The sequence below is a fragment of the Schistocerca cancellata genome, chromosome 9 (assembly GCF_023864275.1).
Source record: "Schistocerca cancellata isolate TAMUIC-IGC-003103 chromosome 9, iqSchCanc2.1, whole genome shotgun sequence".
NCBI lineage: Eukaryota > Metazoa > Arthropoda > Insecta > Orthoptera > Acrididae > Schistocerca > Schistocerca cancellata.
In genome coordinates this window covers 82,068,028-82,083,010 of record NC_064634.1, presented here as the reverse complement: position 1 = coordinate 82,083,010, position 14,983 = coordinate 82,068,028, and the positions used below count along the sequence as shown (strand labels likewise).

Below are 14,983 nucleotides of genomic sequence, written 5' to 3'. Positions count from 1 at the left end.
CAAAGAAAAAACTGCTTGAGGATGAATAGGAGAATGCATATAGTTTGCGCTAGTTCACCTAGATAGGTAAGGCCTAATACAAACACTGCCAAATCTTTGATTCAGGTTTCCTGTAACTTAGATTTTGGCAAGTTTATGTACCTTTTCCTCACAAACCACTGACATTATAGTACTTAAATGCGGCATGCAATTAGTCAGTACTATAGTGAAACATTCTATGGAAATTTTCATTTACAACAACAGTAAGTTATTTATGTACGTGCAGTGCCCTAAGATTTGGTATTTTTTCACAGGAATTTGGACAGCCGTAAAAACCTAGCAAAAGATGATATCAGTATTCTGTTCCAGCGATATATTTAATTATGAAATATCAAACTTTGTACAAAAATACATTAATTTCGTTCTGACAGACTTTTTTTTTAGAGAAAGGAACATTTGTACTCACCTTCTTGAAAAAATTTCAATTGTTTATAATAAAAACATATAACTTCAGTAAACATGAAACCATATGTTGTATATCCATGTAACATTCCGCACCAACTGTGCCAAATTTAGTTACATTGCCTTGAAAACTTTGGATTTTATAAGTTTTTTTTTTGTTTTTTGTTTTTTTTTTTTTTTTTGTACATAACAATTTCCCCACTTGATGAAGAATGTCGGTTTCTCTCAAAAATAAAAAAGGCTAGTAACCAGCAGAAGACCTGACATTTTGCAGAAAGACATCGTATATCTACTCAATAACGTGAAGTTTTCTTCAGTAAACTTCCAGTCAAATCAACTGGCGTGCGACGTAGCAAACTTGTAAGGAATGCAATACCTACATTATTTAACATACAAAATAAGTCTCTACGACTGTAGTGAAAGGCAAACCACACAGGCGTGATAACACAACATCAGAAACAATGAAACTATTTCCTGGGACAGAAGAAACTATTCCACAATTGCTGACACATCTGAGCCACAAAGGATAAGATTTTTCAACATACTTCCTCTAGAAGCAAAAGTAATTAGATTTACAGAAATATTCGTTTATTTGAAGTCGAGTGAAGTATAAGAATGTGAGAATCTTTAGGCACCAAACAAAATTTTTACACGTGAATGAGAGTGTCTAAGATAATAGGAGCAGGCAGCAACAGAAGTATGTGCTTCTCATGCATGAAATATGTATTTATATCCTATTGCTGCCAGCGTATTAGGCAGCAATTATACACATACTCGAAAGTATTTCTTCATGAATAATCTGAGATTGTCATTGAATCAGTGACATTCGGCTGTTTTAAGATTTATTTCACGATAGTACATGTCTTCTCATATTACACAAGCTATCGGAGGCGAAAACTGAAATAAATATTTCGTAAATTACGTGGAAAAGGAACGAAAAACAAACATTAACCTTACGACACAGGCCTGCCGGTGTGGCCGTGCGGTTCTAGGCGCTCCAGTCTGGAACCGCGTGACCGCTACGGTCGCAGGTTCGAATCCTGTCTCGGGCATGGATGTGTGTGATGTCCTTAGGTTAGTTAGGTTTAAGTAGTTCTAAGTTCTAGGGGACTGATGACCACAGATGTTGAGTCCCATAGTGCTCAGAGCCTTACGACGCACATATGTCTTCTTCCTCCCGCTAGAGTCGCTCCAGTTGTCAAACGCTGGTAGCGTTCTCGCTTCCCGCGCACGGGGTCCCGGGTTCGATTCCCGGCAGGGTCAGGGATTTTTCTCTGCCTCTTGATGACTGGGTGTTGTGTGTTCATCATCATTTCATCATCATTGACTCGCAAGTCGCCGACGTGGCGTCAACTAAAAAGGACTTGCAATACGGCGGCCGAACTACCCCGCATGGGGCCTCCCGGCCAACAATGCCATACGATCATTTCATTTTCATCAACTTTCGCAGCAGTGAGCGTCGCGACTGTTTGATCAGCCTGTAATACCACAGACAGGCAACGCTGCGATAGTAGTGAAGCAAACTGAACAAACCCACGACGTTTTATGTTGTCAAACCAAACGGGCGCGGTACAGGAGTGCAGTAATTACAAAATGCATCCAATTGTTAATTTTCGTCAACAACAGCGAGAAACGAGTTATCCCTGATTATAGCAAACTAACATTTCATATACGAGGATTACAATTTTTCTCAAGACCTATCGGTCACGAAAGTAAAATCACAGTGATAATCTCATGAAACTTTTCGCAGATGTACTGCGCACTGTCTGAGTATACCCATCTGTCACGTCGCACTTCCGAGTTTTAAGAGCGAAGGCAGCACGTAAACTTGCCTAGAACGATAGACATGAAATGTATTCACAGTCGGGCATACGAACAACGCATGGTCTGTACAAGGGAATGACGACAGTGAAACTTTGTCCCTGGCCGTGTCTCGAAAACGGATTTCTCGCTTTACGCGAGCGGTCGCCCTTAACCGCTTCGGCTATCCGAGCACAACGAATGGCCCCCACCCATACGTCGTTGTTCCTGCATATTTTTGAACATGGCCATGATGTTGGCTCTGGGACTACATTTTGCGACTGTATGGTTTTAACGGCCAGTGAAATACTGTAACAAAATTGGATGTTTTATTTTAAAGGCCACCTCCGTTCCAAGAAAAGAGGTGTGACTTCTTGGATTGTGACGTCATGGAAAGAAGGCGTGGCTTGTGCCATCATGGGTAGGTTACCGACTTGTGCAAGTGACAACACAAATACAAAGTATGCGTCACTCACATGTTCTAAAATTTTTGGACGAATCGGTTTCTGATGCTATAGGCTTATTATTATTTAAGTCGAAGGCATCTTTGACACTCTAATCGTGCATGTTGCCGCAAGTAAGTGATATCTGTCAGGGCGGGGGGGGGGGGGGGGGGGGGAGGAGAGGGAGGGAGGGGGCAGGGGGAAAGATGGAGGGCAGAACCGAACTCCTGATCCACAACTAGTGCTTCATGCTGTTGTTTTTCATACTAATAACTTTATTAATATCGCTCATTAATGGTGCATAGTTGGAATATCTATGCAGTGACGATTCAGATGTATAGAGCAAAATTTTGTGTGTGTGTGTGTGTGTTTTGTGTGTGTGTGTATGAGAGAGGGAGGGTATTTTTTAGGGGAAAAAAATGGCTCTGAGCACTATGGGACTTAACATCTGAGGTCATCAAATGGCTCTGAGCACTATGGGACTTAACATCTATGGTCATCAGTCCCCTAGAACTTAGAACTACTTAAACCTAACTAAACTAAGGACAGCACACAACACCAGCCATCACGAGGCAGAGAAAATTCCTGACCCCGCCGGGAATCGAACCCAGGAACCCGGGCGTGGGAAGCGAGAACGCTACCGCACGACCACGAGATGCGGGCTCTGAGGTCATCATCAGTCCCCTAGAACTTAGAACTACTTAAACCTAACTAACCTAACGACATCACACACATCCATGCCCGAGGCAGGATTCGAACCTGCAACCATAGCAGTCGCGCGGTTCCAGACTGGAGCGCCTAGAACCGCTCGGCGACCGCGGCCGGCTTTAGGAAAAAGAAGGATAGCCTTCGCCAGTTTTGATTCTGTTCTGCATAATCTGTATTTCAATTAGTTGTACTCTGCCAGGTTTTCGGGTGGCCTCGTGGTAAGTTATTGTGGTCATACGAGTTCGTTACGTCGAGTCTTCAACACACCTCGCTGCACTAGTTCCACACAGGGGACTAGCACGTACACACCGCATTACTGGCCCGACCTGCGTCAGCAGAGGAGAGTCACATGACTCCATACACCGTCTTTTTTCTTTGGGTCATAAGTCTTCTGATTGGTTTCATGCGGCCCGCCACGAATTCCTCTCCTGTGCCAATCTCTTCATCTCATAGTAGCATTTGCAACCTACGTCCTCAATTATTTGCTGGATGTATTCCAATCTCTGTCTTCCTGTACAGTTTTTGCCCTCTACCGTTCCCTCTAGTACCATGGAAGTCATTCCCTCATGTCTTAACAGATGTCCTATCGTACTCATCCTTCTCCTTATAAGTGTTTTCCACATATTCTTTTCCTCTCCGATTCTGCGTAGAGCCTCGTCATTCCCTACCCTATCAGTCCATCTAATCTTCAACATTCGTCTTTAGCACCACATCTCAAATGCTTCGATTCTCTTCCTTTCTGGTTTTCCCACAGTCCATGTTTCACTACCACACATTGCTGTACTCCAGACGTATGTTCTCAGAAATTTCTTCCTCAAATTAAGGCATATGTTTGACACTAGTAGACTTCTCTTGACCAGGAATGCCCTTTTTGCCATCGTTAGTCTGCGTTTGCTGCTTGCTCCGTCCGTCATTGGTAGTTTACTGCCTAGGTACCTGACCATCAATCTTGATGTTACGTTTCTCTTTGTTTTCATTCCTACTACTTCTCACTACGTCCGTCTTTCTTCGATTTACTCTCAATCCATATTCTGTACTCATTAGATTGTTCATTTCGTTCAGCAGATCATGTAATTCTTCTTTATTTTCACTCAGGATAGCAATGTCATCAGCGAATCTTATCATTGATATCCTTTCACCTTGAATTTTAATTCCAGTCCTCAACCTTTCTTTTTTTCCATCATTGTTTCGTCGATGTACAGACTGAACAGTAGAGGCCAAAGGCTACGTCCTTGTCTTACACCCTTTTTAATACGAGTACTTCGTTCTTGGCCGTCCACTCTTATTATTCTCTTTGGGTGTTGTACATATTGTATATGACTGGTCTCTCCCTATAGCTTACCCGTACTTTTTTCAGAATTTCGAACATCTTGCACCATTTTACATTGTCGAACACTTTTTCCAGGTCCACAAATCCAGTGAACGTGTCTTGATTTTTCTTTAGTCTTGCTTCCATTATTAACCGCAACGTCAGAATTGCCTTTACCTTTCCTAAAGCCAAACTGATCGTCATCTAGCACATCCTCAGTTTTCTTTTCCATTCTTCTGTATATTGTTCTTCTAAGGAACATGGATACATGAGCTGTTAAGCTGATTGTGCGGTAATTCTCGCACTTGTCAGCTCTTGCCATCTTCGGAATTGTGTGGATGATGTTTCTCTGAAGGACAAATGGTATGTCACCAGACTCATACAGTCTATACACCAACATGAATAGTCGCTTTGTTGCCACTTCCCCCAATGATTTTATAAATTCTGATAGAATGTTATCTGTCCCTTCTGCCTTATTTGATCTTAAGTCCTCTAAAGCTCTTTTAAAATTCTGATACTAATACTGGATCCCCTATCTCTTCTAAATCAACTCCTATTTCCTCTTCTATCACATCATACAAGTTCCCCCCTCATAGAGGCTTTCAGTGTATTCTTTCCATTTATCCGCTCTCTCCTCTGCATTTAGCAGTGGAATTCCCGTTGCACTCTTACCACCCTTGCTTTTAATGTCACCGAAGGTTGTTTTGACTTTTCTGTATGCTGAGCCTGTCCTTCCGACAATCATTTCTTTTTCGATTTCTGCACGTTTTTCATGCAGCCATTTCGTCTTAGCTTCCCTGCACTTCCTATGTATTTCATTCCTCAACTACTTGTATTTTTGTATTCCTGAGTTTCCCTGGACATTTTTGTACTTCCTCTTTTCATCAACAAATGAAGTACAGTATTTCTTCTGTTACCTATGGCATCTTCGCAGTTACCTTCTGTGTACCTATGTTTTTTTTCCATCTTCTGTGATGGCCCTTTTTAGATATGTCCATTCCTCTGCAACTGTACTCTCTACTGAGCTATTCCTTTTTGCTGTATATATATCCTTAGAGAACATCAAGCGTATCCCGCTTCTTTGCGTATTGATTCTTCATGACTAATGTCCTGGACTTCGGCCTACTCTTCAACACTATATTGTGAGTCTATATCTGTTCCTGGGTACGCCTTATAATCCAGTACCTGATTTCGGTATCTCTGTTTGACTGTACTGTAATCTAACTCAAATCTTCCCGTATCACCCGGCCTTTTCCAAGTATACCTCCTCCTCTTGTGATTCTTGAACAAAGTATCTATATTAGTAGCTGAAACCTGTTACAGAACTCAATTAGTCTTTTCCTCTCTCATTCCTTGTCCCAAGCCCATATTCTCCTGTAATCTTTTCTTCTACCCCTTCCCATACAACTGCATTCCAGTCTCCCATGACTATTAGATTTATGTCTCCCTTTACGTACTGTATTACCCTTTCAATATCCTCATATACTTTCTCTATCTCTTAATCTTCAGCTTACGACGTCGGCATATATACCTGAACTATCGTTGTCGGTGTTGGTTTGCTACCGATTCTGATAAGAACAACCCTATCACTGGACCGTTCACAGTAACACACTCTCTGCCCTACTCCCGTTATACCATTTTCTGCTGTTGCCGATATTACCCTACACTCATCTGACCAGAAATCCTTGTGTTCTTTCCATTTCATTTCACTGACCCCTATCGTATCTAGACTGAGCCTTTGCATTTCCCTTTTCAGATTTTCTAGTTTCCTACCATGTTCAAGCTTCTGACATTCCACGCCCCGATTCGTAGAACGTTATCCTTTCGTTGATTATTCAGTCTTTTTCTCATGGTCACCTCCCCCTCGGTAGTCCCCTCCCAGAGATCCGAATGTGGGACTATTCTGGAATCTTTTGCCTATGGAGAGATCATCATGACACTTTTCAATTACAGGTCACATGTCCCGTGGATACACGTTATGTGTTTTTAACGCAGTGGTTTCCATTGCCTTCTGCATCCTCACGCTGTTGATCACTGCTGATTCTTCCGCCTTTAGGGGCAGTTTACCAGCACTAGGACAAGAGAATGCCCTGAACCTCTATCCGCTGGTCCACCCTCTTTTGACAAGGCCGTTGGCAGAATGAGGATGACTTCTTATGCCGGAAGTCTTCGGCCGCCAGTTCTGAATATTAATAAAAATTTAAGGAGTGGCTAGATTCGAACCCGGGATCGAGGACGTTTAGATTATTAATCCAAGACGCCACCCGTTTACTGCGGTTCAAAGTTGTTACGATGCACAGTTCACAATCAGGTGACGAAACTCATGGGATACTCCCTAATTCCTTGTTGGGCTCCTTTTGCCTGGCGTAGTGCAGCAACGCGACGCGGCATGGACTCAAAAAGTCGTTGGAAGTTCCCTGCAGAAATACTGAGCATAGCCTTCCTTAATTGTGAAAGTGTTGCCGGTGCAGGAGTTTGTGCGCGAACTGACCTCTCGATTATGTCACATAAATGTTCCAACGGGATTCACCTCGGGCGATCTGGGTGGCCAAATCGTCCTGTCGAATTGTTCAGGATGTCCTTGAAACCAGTCACGAACAACTGCGGCCCATCAACGTGGTGCACTGTCATCCGTAAAAACTCCATCGTTCTTAGGATACAGGAAGTCCATGAATGACTGCAAGTTGTCTCCAAGTAGCCAAACATAACCATTTCCAGTCAATGTACCAGAAGACACAGTCCATTCCATGTAAACACAGCCCGCACTACGAAGCAGATTGCACAGTGCCTTGTCCACAAGTTTACTACAAGGCTTCGTGGGGTCTTCGTCAGTCTCCAACCCATCAGCTCTTCCCAACTGAAATCGGGAGTCGTCTGACAAGACTACGGTTTTCTAGTCTTCTAGGTCCAACCGATATGGTCATGAGCCTAGGAGAGGACTGCAGGCGAAGTCGTACTGTTAACAAAGGCATTCGTCGGTCGTCTGCAGCCATAGCCCACCAACGCCAAATTTCGCCACCCTGTACTAATTTATACATTCGTCGTACTCCCCACATTAATTTCTGCGGGTATTTGAGCAGTGCCGCTTGTCTGTTAGCAATGGAAACTCTCGTAAACAACGCTTGTCTTGTCGTTAAGTGAAGGCCGTCGACCAGAACGTTGTGCGTAGTGAGAGTAAATGCCTAAAATTTGCTATTCTCCGCATATTCTTGACACTATGGATCTCGGTATATTGAATTTCCTAACGATTTCGGAAATGGAACGTCCCATGTGGCCGCGCGGAGTAGCCGTGCGGTCTAAGGCGCCTTGTCACGGCTCACCCCGTCGGAGGTTCGAATCCTCCCTCGGGCATGGGTGTGTGTGTTGTCCTTAGCGTAATTAAGTTTAAGTTAGATTAAGTAGTGCGTAAGCTTAGGGACCGATGACCTCAGCTGTTTGATCCCATAAGACCTTACCACGAATTTCCAAATTTTCACATGTGCTTCTAGCTCCAACTATCATTGCGCTTTCAAAGTCTGTAAATTCCCTGTCACTTCAGAAATCTTTTCGCGACGAGTACAAATGATCGCTCCGTCAACGCACTGCCATTTTATACTACATGTACGCGATACTACCGACATCTGTACATGTGCATATGTCCCATGACTTTTGTTACCTCAGTGTATGACATCCATGGACTCTGATGACAGTCTAAGTAAAGTATAACGTGGCCACAATAAAGTACACAGTCATACAGTTGCATCTCATGAATTTTTCCAAGGTTTCTTTTATGTTCACCGCCTAGGCTCCAACCATAACTCTTTCTTTTTTAATCGCTTTTCATTACTGTTAAGGATTTGGATGATGAATATTAAACACGAAATAGAGCATTAACTACATGCTCTTGTGTTTGAAGCTGCTGTAATGAACAATGGTGTAATTATTAGGGGCAGTGGTTGTTACCAGAAAAATTCAAAGAAGTTGGTATATTAAAAAATATCAAATGATAAGTCAAGTTCTGACGGTGAAAAGATAAAGAAATGCAGCAGGTTAACTAACTGGTAGATATTTAATAATAAAACTTAACAGGATAAACACTTTGGTTGGAGTATGCCTCAAAATAGCAGATGTAAACAAGAAGCGTAACACAATGTTAACTTTCTAGCCGAGTTGTGTGAGAAGCCAACATAATTTTAGTTTTAGATTCCGTATCACGTAACTTTGATCTGATACAAGACATATCACATCCTAATCTTGGCTCCCATATAAAATAAACACATGAAAAAAAGTTTTGCATCACCTCGGTTCGGAGAGTTCCGGAACCTGTACAGAAAACTGAAATAGAGATCAACATTTCCGCCCTTTTCATTGCTCATGGAAACCACACGTTGGCTGGCTCAAATGGCTCTGAGCACTATGGGACTCAACATCTGTGGTCATCAGTCCCCTAGAACTTAGAACTAATTAAACCTAACTGACCTAAGGACATCACACACATCCATACCCGGGGCAGGATTCGAACCTGCGACCGTAGCGGTCGCTCGACTCCAGACTGTAGCGCCTAGAAACGCACGGCCACTCCGGCCGGCAAACCACACGTTGCATGTTGTATCACCATACAGCGAGACCTTCAGCGGTGGTGGTCCAGATTGCTGTACACATCGGTACCTCTGATACCCAGTAGCACGTCTTCTTGCATTGATGCATGCCTGTATTCGTCGTGGCATACTGTCCACAAGTTCATCAAGGCACTGTTCGTCCAGATTGTCCCACTCCTCAACAGCGATTCGGCGTAGTTTCCTCAGAGTGGTTGGTTGGTCACGTCGTCTATAAACAGCCCATTTCGGTCGATCCCAGGCATATTCGTTAGGGTTCATGTCTGGAGAACATGCTGGCCACTCTAGTCGAGCCAAATCGTTATCCCGAAGGAAGTCATTCACAAGATGTGCACGATGGGAGCGCGAATTGTCGTCCAAGAAGACGAATGCCTCGCCAATATGCTGCCGATATGGTTGCACTATCAGTTGGAGGATGGCATTGACGTATCGTACAGCCGTTAAGCACCTTCCATGACTACCAGCGGCGTACGTAGGCCCCACATAATCCCACCCCAAAACAGCAGGGAACCTCCACCTAGTTGCACTCGCTGGACAGTGTGTCTAAGGCGTTCAGCCTGAACACGTCCCCGACGATTGTCTGGTTGAAGGTATATGCGACACTCACCAGTGAAGAGAACGTGATGCCAATCCCGAGCGGTCCATTCGGCATGTTTTTGCGCCCACCTGTACCGCGTTTAGAGCCTTCCCTGGCACAAAATAACAATGCGGACGCTATCGAACCGCGGCATTGACCGTCTAGGCATGGTTGAACTAGAGACAACACGAGCCGTGTACCTCCTTCCTGGTGGAATGTCTATAACTGATCGGCTGTAAGACCCCCTCCGTCTAATAGGCGCTGCTCATGCATGCATATTTGCATCTTTGGGCGGGTTTAGTGACACCTCTGAACATTCAAAGGGACTGTCTGTGATGCAATGTCGACAGTCAACGTCTATCTTCAGGAGTTCTGGGAACCGGGGTGATGCAAAATCTTTTTTGATGTGTGTACGTAAACACCTAACACCTAACGAAGTAATTGAGAATGAAGTGGAAATTACCATATATTAACCATTGTGTTTGAACGATGACGTCATGCGTCAAACGACGTAAACAATGCAGCAACTAAACGGAATGATATCATATCGCGTGCCGTATTTTCAACTGTAGACAAAAACTGGCGGTTTTGATTATGACAACTATTACTGCATCAGAAAAGGAACTCATAGATTAATAAAAGAAATATCTGTCCAAAAGACAGGAAAGGAAATATTTCGGGTCTAGTGAAGCAGGGGATACAACCCGTCGGCTTTGACCAATGACGTCATACATTGGTCATAGATAGTAATGTCTTCACTTCGAGGCATAGATAATAAAACTGTTCTGTGTTCCGGATAAGCGCTATTATTGTACATTAAAATAATTATTCGTAATGATATTGAGGTAATTTGGAGTATTAGTTTGTTATTGAAGAACAATTTTTAGTGTCTTATTTTCGTTTATAGGAATGGATTTGTCTGTTTGTGGGTATGTAATTTTCATTACTGTCTGTCTAGGCGAGCTTCGGTTATTCCTTGATATTTCCGTGTGGTAAGTTCACTTTTCCATTAACTTCTTTCTCGGTATTTCACTGTTTTATTCCACCAACATGTGTATTATCGTGTTGTGAAGTACGTAATAGAAATTTCTCAGCTGTCGATCCTCTTTTGCCGGCCGGAGTGGCCGAGCGGTTAAAGGCGCTACGGTCTGGAACCGCACGACCGCTACGGTCGCAGGTTCGAATCCTGCCTCGGGCATGGATGTGTGTGATGTCCTTAGGTTAGTTAGGTTTAAGTAGTTCTAAGTTATAGGGGACTTATGACCACAGCAGTTGAGTCCCATAGTGCTCAGAGCCATTTAAACCATTTTTTTATCTTCTTTTGTTTCCCAGCACTAATATCAGTACGACATTTTCAAATGTGTACTTGCTATATAACAGGCGAAACCCCTGACACAACTAAAATTTGATCCCGTCCTTCACTTCGCCTTTACACTGACGACACAACTAAAACTTGTATCCCGTCCTTCAGTTCTCCTTTACACTGACACTGTATGTCTCAATTGGCAGGCAAGATACAAATGTTGCGTACAGCTATATGGCTCAAGTAACGAATGAGATACTATTAGCGTCCAAGACAACAAGAAAACTGTACCCCATAGTGAAGTACGGGATACAAATTGTACATATGTCGTCTTCTTGTCTCCGTGTAGTTCAATTGAGGTACAAGTTGCAAATGTAACGTACGTTTATTTCCACCTTTTCGTTACCATTGTACATATATAGAGGTCAACGGATGTCTGGTATACATATATTACATACGTAGGTCCTTCTGTCATCAGTAGTACTGATATGTACGTAAGAAAAGACTCTTACTAATAGCGGAGATGAAATAAACAACACATCTACAATTTGTATCCTGTGTTCCATTGAGGGTTTACTGAAGCGGAGGATACATCGTTCAAGTGAACAACAGGACAGCAATGGTAGTTGAAACTAAGAAATCGACGTACGTTGAACTTGTATCCCGTACTGCACTTGAGCAATATAGTTCGAAAGAGCTTCGAGATACAACTGACATACATGTAACGTGATGTATTCTTTGTTAGTAATATATACTGGCCCTTATATATGTGAAGTACAGTTTTTCACTCTTGCATTCCTTTGGTTCTGAATATTCTTCTCAGCTCTTTCATCTTTGTAATACATGCTCTCTGACCAATTCTGACGTCATTGGTCAAAGCCGACGGGTTGTATCCCCTGCTAAACTAGACCCAATATTTCAATGTACAATTCTAATACTCAATCATAGATAATAAAACAAATATTTGTGTAAAAGAAAACGCCCTACAGCTTAATCGGGCACCATGACACACAGCACGAACTTAAAATAAGGAAACATAGTATCGTAAGAAAAGAAAAAAAAATCGAGCTAGCAACCTATCGCAAAATGCATTTTAGCTACATAGCTCAAGTGGGGTCTGCAATACGCATTTACAAATATATGTATGTATCAGGAATAAACCGAAACATTTATTACGGAAAGAACTTAAATGACTCATCAGAAAGGAAAGGAATCGAATACTGGTATCGTGAAAAAACTGTACCACTGCAGTGGAGACCATGATGCACAATACTAATTTAAAAACAAAATAAGTGGGCTGTATTAATAGTAAATAAAAAAAGACGGGAATCGATGAAGTGTTAGAATTTGCACCGAAACAAGAGGGAGTACTTTGTTTATCATACGCAGCGAAGAGTGAAAAAAGTTTCGAAAAATGGTAACGAATAACAGTATCCGGAAATTAAATACAAAACACGCATCAAGAAGAGACTTCATAACGACCATTACTGTTAAGTCCCTGCCAAAACTGACGGATAGTATCCTCTTGACCCAAAAAAGAGAGAAACCCTAATACAGTTATAACTTGGAATTGAATGAACAGATTTGCTGGAACTCCAGGAATCAATGGTTGGATATCATACATGAAAGCATTACTGAATCTGAATGTAACCGGATGAGAATGTAATATGATATCGACGTGGATAAGGAATGCTTTCAGTAATTCCTCTAACCTAGGTAAAATCCTATATGCAGGCCCCAGTTCTAAAACGTAGGCCTTCTCAATAACTGCAGCTATAGTCAACGTAAAAATATTCCTTCTGAATTGGTTTTATTGAAGGTTATTTGACAGCACTTTAGACGCTCTTCAACTGCACACATCTGCCTACACAGCAAGATATCTACATCGTGTGAAAAATTTTCGCTTTCTATTTTGAAAGAGGGATACTCACTCATCGGAGTCGATGCACATATCGCTGGGTATGAGCGACTGAGTGAGGCGTCTCGCCTTCAACAGCGCCACCTCATCGGCTGTCCAGCAGCTGCGTGACACGTCGGAAGGTCGAAACAGCGTCGTGCCCACATTTAGTCGGAACTGCGGAGATCCGTTATGCGTCGTAGCAGCCGTTAAAGTTGCGATCCACGACCCAATTAAGATTAACAGTTTAATCTTCTGATATAGCTGTACCATCAGGAACTGCATACAGACGACACTTAGCTATATTATTAAATAAATATTAGTCTTCATTTGTTTATTTATTTATATGTTCTGTGGAAAACAACTGCGACCTCTGGTTACGATGTGTGTAGCATTCATCCCACGCTAGATGAGGAGAACCCTACGTCATAGTGACGTAACGTTACATCATCATGACGTAAATTATTTAATCGACTACATGAGTACGTGTATCGATCTTTGCAGTTGTACCACAGAGGTTGCACCGATAACGTGAAAGCTAAATATAAACTGACTTGTACAAATTGACAGCAGTTGTGTGGTATGCCCAGTTGAATTACTTATTAAGCTGTAATCTCAACAATTTTGGATGTTATTGTGTGTTTCTTGATGTAATGAATGTCTCAACGAAGGGACCATAACAATAACGAAAGTCAAAAATAGCGTCTAGTCATTTTTAAAAAAATCCGAGTAATTGTGCATAAATCATGTGAAACAGAGAGAAATTAACGTGTTTCGTATTTTGATAAAAGCATATGGATTGTACATGATTCTTCTGGGCAGAAACGTTAAACTGAGAAATTAATTTTGTTCCAAAGATAATTCGAATGTTGCTGGAATTTTAATTTTGCCTTCATGCTGTAGATCAGCTCAGAAACATTTGCTCTTCAAGATGTCATTATTTTCCTTCATACGTTGTTTTTTTTCACAAAATACAGCGTATAAAGAAAAATAATGACGTGTGTTATAAACAGTTTACATTATACATTATAATCATCAGCAATAATTTATTTCTGAAGAGCAAAATTTTCTGAGTTGTTCTGCACCATGAGGGCAAAATTAAAATTCCAGCAACATCCGGAATTATCTTTGGAACCACATTAATTTCTCGGTTTTACGTTTCAGCCCAGAAGAATTATGTACAATACATTGGCTTTTATAAAAATACGAAACACTTTAATTTCTCCCTATCTCACGTTTCTGTCCACATGATTTATGCACAGTTATTCGGATTTTTTAAAAAAATGACTACTCGCTTTTTTTGACTTTCATTGTGGTTATGGTTCCTTGGTTCAGGTATTCGTTATGTTCATGAAACACACAATAACATTCCACATTATTGGGATTAGAGCCTAATAATTAATTATTTCACGTTTCTGTCGACATAATCATGCACAATTGATGGGATTTTTTTTAAAAATGACTACAAGCTTTTTTTGACTTTCTTTATGTTCATGAAATACCCAATAACATCCCAAATTCTTTGGATTACAACTTAATAATTAATTATTTCACGTTTCTGTTCACATGATTTATGGACGATTAATCGGATATTAAGAAAAATTACTGCGAGCGTTTCTTTTTTTCTTTTGTAATGGTTCCTTCGTTCAGATATTCATTATGTTCAAGAAACAAACAATAGCATCCAAAATTATTGGAATTCCAGCTTAATAACTAATTCAACTGGGCTGAACATACCACACAACTGCTGTAACTTCGTTTCTACACATGTCTTTACATTTAGCTTTCACGTTACCGTGCAACCTCTGTGGTACAACAGCAAAGATCGATATAAGTACTCATGTAGGCGATTTAGGTTTATTTACGTCTCGATGACGTAGCGTTACGTCATATCACGTAGGTCTCTTCTC

General features: G+C 41.6%; 1 protein-coding gene across 1 annotated transcript in view; it reads right to left on the bottom strand.

The window, feature by feature from the left end:
• The window catches only part of LOC126101195 (uncharacterized), a 128,933-nt gene extending 115,806 nt beyond the window's left edge, over positions 1 to 13,127 (bottom strand). Inside the window, exon 1 of the mRNA XM_049911891.1 lies at positions 13,108 to 13,127. Within this exon, the coding sequence (XP_049767848.1) occupies positions 13,108 to 13,127 (20 nt within the window). The remainder of the gene's footprint in view (positions 1 to 13,107) is intronic.
• Positions 13,128 to 14,983: the final 1,856 nt, after the last annotated feature.